Source organism: Epinephelus lanceolatus, chromosome 16, assembly GCF_041903045.1.
Source record: "Epinephelus lanceolatus isolate andai-2023 chromosome 16, ASM4190304v1, whole genome shotgun sequence".
In the NCBI taxonomy this organism is placed as follows: Eukaryota; Metazoa; Chordata; class Actinopteri; order Perciformes; family Serranidae; genus Epinephelus; species Epinephelus lanceolatus.
In genome coordinates this window covers 42499368-42510000 of record NC_135749.1, presented here as the reverse complement: position 1 = coordinate 42510000, position 10633 = coordinate 42499368, and the positions used below count along the sequence as shown (strand labels likewise).

Genomic DNA, 10633 nt, shown 5'->3' with positions numbered 1-10633 from the left:
ACATGTGTTCATTCATAGTTTTGATGCCTTCAGTGAGAATCTACAATGTAAATAGTCATGAAAATAAAGAAAACGCATTGAATGACAAGGTGTGTCCAAACTTTTGGCCTGTACTGTATGTATACTATCAGATATTAATTCAACATACATTCAGGCTGATTCGCGTCGTCTATGTGAGCTGGGGGACGACGGCGAGGGGCTGAGGTCCCTCCCAACGCTGCTTGCAGCTTTAATTTAAAGTTGTTCTTTGGTTTCAACTCAACTCAACTTTATTATGGGGAATTACAGGTTCTGGGTTTCCTTATTATTAATTTCAAGACAAAAACAAGAAAACATCATTTTCCTTTGAAATACTTGGATGATTGGTTGATAGACGGACCCAGCTCGTTTCTCAATGTTTTTTTTTCCTCATTAAAAAATAAAAATCTTTTGGTTGCCAAGTACACAGACTATGAAAACCTGTCGTCAAATACCGCCTCTTGGCTAGTGATTTCTGCGTCAGGCACCGATGACAAAAGGCATCCTGTCTGAGTGGTATGATATGCCACCAGGCAGCGTCAGTTTGAAACACCACAGGGTAACAACATCATTTAAGGAGCTGAAAGGCCCTATAGGGCAGGTGGCAGGGGTGGTGGATGGGTCCTACAAACACTAGACTTTCACCCAGGAGCCTACTGTTGGCTTCTTGTTTGAACATTGAGCCAAACCATGATGGGTTTTTTTTCTAGACCTAACCACGTGCTTTTGTTGCAGGGGAAAAAAGGAATTATGGGGTGACTTACTGCCATTGTAAGTTTATTTTTAAAAAAGACTGTATGAATCTAATGAGGAGAAACAGTACATTTCCTGTGGAAATGGAAGTGAAGTGAAAGACGTGAACAACAGATGCACCCAGGATACCTTGCGCGTCATTTGTAGACGTGAAAGTCTACTGACCAAGTGGCGATATGTGAAGCATTGACAGTGAGAACATGTTGACTGTTAATGTTACCTCCAGCACAAGAGTTCAACTAAAAGTGGTGAACTGCTTCTGCTACTCAGCATTGCCTAATCTGTTATTCTCTACAAAAGTAGGGAGATCAAGTTGGCATGTCTAAAAGATTCTAAACCTGTTTTTATTTTAATTTATATATGTCCAGTTCATTTGCCTTATCTGTTTGTTACTAAACAGTGGTCTTTTTTTTCCTTATCCTCAAAGTTGCCTTTTAAACAGAATGAAAAAGAGAATGTCAGTGTGTCTTTCTGTGTCTGGACAGCGGGTGAGTCGTGGACCCTTGCTACGTTGCCATGGTGTTCAGGAGTGCATCTTGTTGGTGACGCAGCGGATCTCCAAGTATCCTGTCCTTGTTCAGCGCATTCTGGACAACACTGGTGAATTATCACAATGGCCTTATTATCAGTCTACAGCTTTTTGCATAGCACAATATAAATAAGAGCAGATTTGCACATCCACATAATCTTTAAGGTCTACGTTAATACAACAGTGTCAAGTCAGGCAACAACAGGCCTGTGCACAGCAAACATGACATTAACAGGACATTCAGCATATCCACAAACTTGTATTCAACAGCATATGGAGGTGAAGTATCTTGGCACTTTGCACCATTCAGACAACAGTCCCATTTTCTTATGTGGAGAAGCTATTCGCCTCCTGCACCACTGTGAACTCTTTCCATGTTGCTAAGATAAGAGGATAATGATCAGTCACAGGCCCTTTATATTCTTCTTCTATACTCAAACCTTGTGCACATAGTGCTGCTGCAACTATATGAACTAAAATAACTTTACTGCAATGAGAATTTAGTTTGACGACAGATAATTTTTGAGCAAGTGACACTAAGCAATACTAAATTCATAGGAGGAGATCTTTGGGTCTGTCTAATCAATGATAAAACTAATAGACAATGATGACTAAATAATATTCTGTCTACATTGTGTCTGTTGTTTTAGCTTTTTGTATTCCCACAATAATGCTTTGTTTATGTCTCTTCTAGATGATGAAGAAGAAGCCTCATCTCTAGCCCAGGCTCTCTCCATGGTCAGAGAACTTCTAAGTTCAATAGACCAACAGGTACCAAAGTACTGTCTGAATACCGTATTGGCCAGAATATTACATTAATAACATTTCACACAGACATTAATAATCTTATATACATTAATATCATTCTATAACACCTGTGCCTTTTTATTCCATTATTTCAAGACAAAAGACAGAACATTAACAGGACAACACGAGGAAAACAAAGCAATTATAAAAGTTTAGTCAAGGAGCAAGGGGATAAGGTGCTGGGGTTGTGATGCTCTGATGTTAGTGTATGCATGGGTGTGTGTGTTTGGTTGCGTTCCACACTGTCAGACTAGAAAAAAGTATATAAGGTGTAGAGAAAATAAGAGAGTTGATAAGGGATAACAATAATAATAATAATATAATAAAATAATGATAACAATAGTAATACCACCACTAATAATAATAATAATCATAATTAAAGCTGCAAGCAGCAATAAATAAAAGCAATAAAAGCCCAAAATACAGTCTTAAAAACTTCTTAGAAGATTACTGGAATCTTGGAAAATTACTGAATTTCCATGCAAGTTTATGTTTAAGATGATAAACTTTGCACCAGTTTATTATATTATATTCAGTTTAAACTGAATCAGATTAGTTAATTCATGTTCATCTTTACTCTATTTTGTACCCTACCCTGGTTGGCAGATGGAGGACCTGGAGAAAACACAGCGTCTACAAGAGATCCAGGCCAAACTGGACCTGCGGGCTGAGGCCAGAGTTAGGGATGGTGGACTTTTCAAGCCTGGAGAGTTGCTCCGCCGGAGACTTGTCCATGAAGGGACCCTTTTCTGGAAAACCCCAGGATCCCGGCTCAAAGGTACACATCCATGGGAGAACTTTATTCTGTGTGTAAAGTATACTTTACACACTTATAAGTGAACTTACAGTATGTAGCTCTGCACAGTACAATACTTGTAGAGTCAATGTAGTGTAGAGGGCTGCTTTGGGACTGGGTCCTGCCGGGTCCCGCGGGACCCAACGCAAATATTGCGGGAACGGGCGGTTTGGACTTTGCTGCGGGCGGGAACGGGCGGCTAAAAAAAACACTGCAGGATCTTGGTGCACATGCATAAGCGTTTCCACTCTATATTTATTCATAAATTGACAAATATGCCCTGAACCAGCTTTCATATCAATTTACCGCTTACTCCACCTGTCTGTCTGTAAGCTCCATCTGTGATGAGACAAACATGAAAGAAGACGGGCAGTTTATTGTGTTTCACCAGCGACGAGCTGTCATTACGCGCGACTATTACGCACGTCTGTGCACTTTAATAACTCACTGTGAACCTATGTTGCATAATAAAGATTTGCCCCCTCATAATTTTTAACCGCCCCCTCAGTAACTTCATCCTGGCACCAGGCCTGCCTTAACCTCAATCACTGCGTGATTATATAAAGGTAGAAAAATAAATAAAATACAGAGGAGGAGAATAGAATATGAAACAGCCTTTATTTCATTAAAAACTAAATGAAAACAACGAAATAGGAGCGCTATTCCTGACCAGTGCGTCAAAAGACATGCAGGCCAGAGAAACGAAACAAACAACCCCATGAATCTCTTTATTAATAGCCTATAAAATGACGTGTTTTCTCCTGCGGGACGGGAGAAGACACAAAATCATCAATCTCTATTATTGTGCGGGCATAAATTCTCAGAGTTTTGCGGGTGCGGGCGGGAGTAGATATACACATTGCGGGAGCGGGAGGGAGTGTAATACACACGTTGCGGTTGCAGACGGTAATGGTCAGAAATTCAGCGGGAGCGGGCAGGAGCGGGTTGAAGAAAACAGTCCCACGCAGGGCTCTAATGTAGTGCTCCTTATTTAATAAAGTGACAATAGCGTTTAAACTTGGAGTTTTTTAATTCTGGAGAGAGACTTTTGATAATATAATCAGGCTCAAAACCCAAACAAACACACATGCTCCTCCAAAAGCTCTCTCCCCCCCTAAATTCATGGGCCAGATTGCCAGGGCAACGACAGTAACAACCGGGCAAGCCAGCTGACCAAGAGAGCAATATGGCACAATCCACAGCGTCTGTTGCTTTAGGGTAAGTTAGCCACAATAAGCTAGGTTACACAGACAAAAACATGTCATTCCAATGAAAAGGATAGAAAGTCTGCCGTAGCAAGTAATATATTTTTATACCAAGTTTGTAAAGTAATATCTTTGATGTTATCAGTGTTTCCTACAGAATTAGTTTCTATTTGTGATGTTGGTGGGGGTGGGTGGACATCAGTTAGCTGTTAGCTGCTCTGTTTTAGAAAAGCAGTAGGAGTGACCTCTGTCTGCTTTTCCATCTGTTTGACTTCCTCCAATGCTGCGGCAAATGACTTAACCTGAGCGTTCTTCTGGGCAGACTGTCAGCAGAGCCTTGCTGCGACTTCCCTCACCAGCTACATTAGTCATAAGAGATTCAATTGATGGAAATATGAGAAAGAGATCCACTGCTGCTCTTTTCCAGGAGCTAAGGTTAATGAAATTTTTGTCCCTTGTCAGCTAAACAAGTACCTGTTCTTCCACTATACTTAGTACCTATATATTTTTTCATACTCTGGTCAGTTTTGAGATTGTTTTGAGAGATACACATTTAGGTGTTTATTTTACTGATATATGAGGGCAATAAAATGCTCTTTGTAAAAACCTTTAAATCTAATATTTCAATAAAATGAAACAAATTTTGAACCTGCCTTTATCCATTGTTAAGATAACAATTGTTATTGAATTAAACAATAACTAATTTGCATATTTAAACATAACTTCATGGTGATATTTATTTATCTATTTTACTCTATAAATCTGTAGTGTCTGGACTTAAAATTAGATGGTGGTGATGATAAGGAATATAATGCAGACAACAAAAACATTACCTCCACCACTTCCTTGGCAGAGGTATTAGTTAATGTGCCACCGATGCCTGGATATGCTTTGCCGTTTGAAAGTTCTCCTTCAACATCCTCTGATGGACAACAGGTGACACAGAAGAGCTGGCTGTCTGGGCATCTTGTTTCCATTGCTCAGCCTCCTTAAAAGTTTCAGGGTATGTCGTTTAAATGTTTGAAAAGGTTACTTTTGTTGCAGCAGTGTGGCACTTGTGTCACAAATAGTGCGTCTTGCTGTATTATTATAGAAAGATGAGAAGTAGGATCACACCACACTTTGTTTCCTCTCTGACATTCTTCAATTTCTGATGTACTTGCTCACTTTGAGACAACAAGAGTGACAACACAAGATGCTTAAGAGAAGTGTGTGTGGCTGGCAGCTGTGCAGTGTGCACTTGCTTGGTTCTCGTGTCTCATTGGTTTCCACGGTCATGTGACATGGGCCAACTAAATATGTTATGTCTGTTTTGGCACAAATATGACAAACTTGCAATGATTAAATATGTTTGGAAGTGATGTAGCCATCCATGTGTTGTACTTATTGCTATTTTTTTTAAGGGAATCTATGCCAAATGAGTAGCCTGTGAGTATCAATGTATTTTTTGCCTCTAGTTTCTTGGAATGCTACTGCCACCTGTAGATCAGTGGAATACTGTGAAACCACCAACCAAACCATGCGCGCACTTGCTCATGGATGAGAGCAAACAAAATTGTGCTCCACTCATAGAAGCATTGCAGCCCAGTGCTACTTGTAGTCAAAAACTTGACTGACTACATTGTAATAAGCTCCTTTTGCTGTTACTCAGCTTGAAAATTTGATATATTTTCAGTCTCCTCACATTACCTTTTTTTAATGTAATGCATTACAAACATGACTTTTGAATGGGTCCTGGTGATGTTAGTTCATGTCCTTCTGTACAGAATATAATGCAGCTCCAGTTAAGAGATAATACATTAAGTCTTATATCCAAGCACGTGCACAAATAGACCTCTAAGGGTGCTTGAGCCCCTGCCCTTTTTGCCTTGTATAGAAAAGTGCCTTTTTTTTCTTCCCTGTCGTGCACAGCCTGCTCTCCCTGCCCTGCCGAACAGATATTGATTGAAACAAAATATCAGATAAGGAGATCGGTGATTGGAAGCCCTGGGTGATGCCCCTTCCATACCACATCTAACGTTACAAGCATTTCTGTGGAAAGCGAAACTTACCACTTATCACTGACCAGTAGCCTGGTCCAGTCATGACTTGTTATTATTATTATTATTATTATTATTATTATTAATAATAATAATATATATATATATATATATATATATATATATATATATATATATATATATATATATATACATACATATATTTTACACATATATATATGTATAATATTATTATATTTAACGTTATATTATCAGCATTTTATTTGACTGGCCCTTTAAACTAATCTGTTGGTGATAATTTCTTTGCACAAAGATTTAAAAAGCTACATACTATGGTATGCAGCTAGGTTGTTAGCTAGCTATTTATGACTAGTAGCCTACTTTATCAATTTATATTACATACTGTATTGTGCTAGACCCAGTGCCCTTTTCTGCCTTTGAGTCCCTGCACCTCTATTAGCCTGTGCACAGCCCTGCGAATATCATGCTGTGGTTGGTTTAGGAGTGTCTCTTCTTTGTTTTCTAATTCATTATTAGGTTTTTGTTCAGTGATTTTTTTTTTTTCCATTTCATCTTCTTGTTTCATTATCTAACTTTATTTCAATCAGGAGAGACACATTTTTATAGTAAAAATAATATTCATTAACATGTGCCCATAGGAATGCAAAATGTGAAAAGTATTTTGACAAATAGACCCCATAGAGGTGGTATGATTTAAGGAAGGTGATGAATCCATTGTTGAATAGGGAAACCCCTGGGGTCTAGATGCTGGTGGTGGTAGAGGTGGTGAAAATGAGATGGATGGATGGATGGATGGATGGATGAGAGGAAGATGGAGAAGTGCTAATGATCTGCATGAGTAGAAGAATGAGCCATTGTTGAGCTGCCTAAAATGATGGCTGACAGCAGCAGAAGAGAGAGCAGATAAAATTTTTTGCAGTGGCATCCTGATTGGCTGAGAGAGACCGTGGTAAAGTTTGATTGGATAAGTAAAAGAGTAAACACCCATAGTCGGCTAATAAATCATGAGAGAGAGCGATGCGAGGGCCAGCAGATAGAGAAAGATAGAGAGCGAAATACAGCAAAAACACACAAAATGCCCAAAGAATTGTTCACTGTTGATGAAGTACTTTGTCAGTTACTTGCCGATTCTGATTCTGACAAGAGATTTTTGCCTTCTGATGACGATTGGTCGCCGAGTGGTGAAAGTGACGGCCAATTTCCACCAGATGCGTGTTGGTTGCGTCTCCGCTCCGGCACGGCAGCGGAGCCGATAGGATTCAATTCTAGTCAATGTGTGTGTTTCCACCGGCTGCGGCTGTGCTGCGTTCCGGCTCCTTCTCAGCTCCGGCACTCCAGAGCCCTCTGCAACAGATACACAGGACTTCTATTTTTGCCGGGCGCCGGAGCACAACGCAGTAATTCAGCACAGAGCAGATCATGCAGGGCAGGAAGTCGTGCACAGAAACACAATAAAACATCCGGTTAATTTTCAAAATAAAATACACAGTGTTCACGGCGGATCATATTTCCCTGCACTACACCTTAAAAATGACATAATGGGCAGAGGCAGGCCTGAAGTCAACAGGTCAGAGGTTTTCAAACGTCATTTCACCCTGTGAACACCATGGACGAGGAGATATTAATCATGGCAGTGCACCGAGATGTCTTCGGCGGAGCTGCACCGCTCCGCACAGCAAACGCAGCCGGTGGGTATTGACGGACGGCGGAGCAAGCAGCGGATAACCAGCGCTGCCGTTCCGCAACGGACACGCATCCAGTGGAAATCCGGCGTGAAAGTGACGGTGCGTCTGTGCATCGCATGCACAACGACGGTCCACACAAAGCAGCACATGACATCGATAATAACCAGGCTTTGCCCATTGTGGTCGGGGTGGCAGAAATCAGCTGAGGAGGGGACATGTTGGAGGCTGCAGGGGTGATAAAAGCAGGGCTGTAAACAGTGATGATGATGGCTGGATTTACTTGAGAAAAGAGGAAGGGGATCACAAGTGGATCGGGGACTTTGATGAGCCTGTTGGCTATCGTGGAGACAAGGATCTCACAAATGCTAAACCCAGTGATTTGACCCTCATCACAAATGAAACCAATAGTTATGCTAATAAGTTCTTATCCAGAGAACAGATAAAACCAAAATCTAGACTCACTGACTGGTATGATGTTACTGTCCCAGAGATGAACGCTTTCCTGTCACTTCATTTGTGCATGGGGCTTGTAGAAAAGTCTGAGACTGAGGACCCCTGGCCATTTTGAGGAAGAGATAACAAAATAAATAAATTTTTTTAAAAAAATTACTGTGTAATTATGTTCAAAATTCAGTTTTACTGAGAGTTATGTAATCAGATATGGCTGCTGCCTAATGATGTCACTATATGCAAATTAGATGAGTGAATTTACTCCTATCAGATTCCTGTTCCTTTATTGTGAGGATGAGATGACCAAAACAACACAGAACGAAAGAAATTTACTGTGTAAATATATTCAAAATTTAGTTTTACTGAGAGGTATGAAATCAGATATGGCCACCGCCTAGGGATGTCACAATATGCAAATTAGATGAGTGAATTTACTCCCATCAGATTCCTGTTCCTTTATTTTGAGGATGAGATGACAAAAGCAAAAAAAAAGAAAATAAATCTACTGTGTAAATATGTTCAAAATTAAGTTTCACTGAGAATTATGAAATCCAATATGGCCGCCACCTAGTGATGTCATATATGCCATATAGATGAGTTATGCCAATTAGATGAGTTAATTTACTCTCATCACTTTGGGTCATAATGAATATTTTTGTCATTTACAGTATGCCTTTATCGCTCACCACTTTCAAGCTACAGCCTTTTGAAATCAAAGCTGACTGATTTGAAGTATGTATAGGTTATGTAGTATTCCCTTTTTATTTATTAGGGCCCGAGCGACGATGAAGTTGTCCATGTAGGACCCAATTGTAATCGGGAACTGCCCATTGGTTCGACAGCCCATTGGTTCGACATCCCATTGTTCCGACCATACTAAACTCATTGTTCCGAAGTCTGTTCCGAAATCATCATGATGCCCTGTGGTTAAGGTCTGGTTAGGTTTAGGCACAAAAACCACTTGGTTAGGGTCAGGAAAAGATCATGGTGTGGGTTAAAATGAAAAAGAAAGTGACAAACACATAAGCCGCGAGCCTGCTCCGCCTCAAGCCGGTCGTGGTGCACCATACGCCCGCCGCAAGCCGTTCAGCACCGCGGACAGTCGGACTAATGGGACGTCGAACCAATGGGTTGTCTAACCAATGACATGGACCAATTGTAATCACGCTGTTTATTATTATTTATTATTAGGGCCCGAGCAACGATGATGTCATCCGCGTAGGACCCTATTGTAATCGCGCTGTTTAGTATTATTATTATTATTATTAGGGCCCGAGCGATGACTGCAAGTCGTCCGGAGGACCCTATTGAAATCGTGCTGTTTATTATTGTTTATTATTATTAGGGCCTGAGCAACATCGAAGTCATCTGCGTAGGACCCTATTGTAATTGCGCTGTTTATTATTATTTATTAGGGCCTGGGCAATGAAGAAGTCTTCCATGAGGACCCTATTGTAATCGCGCTGTTTATTATTATTATTTGTTATTATTAGGGCCTGAGCACCTAGCGGTGTGAGGACCCTATTGAAATGCAAGGATTTTTTATTAGGGCCCGTGCACCTAGCGGTGCAAGGACCTTATTGAAATGTAAGGATTTTTTATTATTATTAGGGCCCGAGCACCGACCGAAGGCCCTATTGAAACTGCTCCGTTTATTATTAGGGCCCGAGCACCTAGTGGTGCAAGGACCCTATTGAAATGCAAGGATTTATTCTTAGGGTCCGAGCACCTAGCGATGCAAGGACCCTATTGAAATGCAAGAATTTATCATTATTATTATTATTATTAGGGCCCGAGCACCGACCGAAGGCCGGGCGAAGGCCCTATTGAAACTGCTCCGTTTATTATTAGGGCCCGAGCACCTAGCGGTGCGAGGACCCTATTGAAATGCAAGGATTTTTTATTATTATTATTAGGGCCTGAGCACCAAAATGCAAGGATTTTTTATTAGGGCCCGAGCACCGACTGAAGGTCGGCGAAGGCCCTATTGAAACTGCTCCGTTTATTATTAGGGCCCGAGCACCTAGCGGTGCAAGGACCCTATTGAAATGCAAGGATTTTTTATTATTATTATTAGGGCCTGAGCACCAAGCGGTGCGAGGACCCTATTGAAATGCAAGGATTTTTTATTAGGGCCCGAGCACCGACTGAAGGTCGGCGAAGGCCCTACTGAAACTGCTCCATTTATTAGGGCCCAAGCACCGACTGAAGGCCCTATTGAAACTGAAGGAATTATTATTATAATTAGGGCCTGAGCACCAACCGAAGGCCAGGCCAGCCATGATCATTATTATTATTATTATTATTATTATTATTAGGGCCCGAGCGACGACGAAGTCGTCCGCGGAAGACCCTATTGAAATCGTGCC

The 10633-nt window shown here is 40.9% G+C and overlaps 1 protein-coding gene across 2 annotated transcripts in view; it reads left to right on the top strand.

Moving 5' to 3' along the window:
* Positions 1-10633, top strand: part of LOC117251103 (rho guanine nucleotide exchange factor 2-like) — a 377871-nt gene that overhangs the window by 265915 nt on the left and 101323 nt on the right. For both annotated transcript variants that reach the window (XM_078176114.1, XM_033617091.2), the window contains exons 10-12: positions 1257-1371; positions 1995-2071; positions 2714-2885. In XM_078176114.1, the coding sequence (XP_078032240.1) occupies positions 1257-1371; positions 1995-2071; positions 2714-2885 (364 nt within the window). The remainder of the gene's footprint in view (positions 1-1256; positions 1372-1994; positions 2072-2713; positions 2886-10633) is intronic.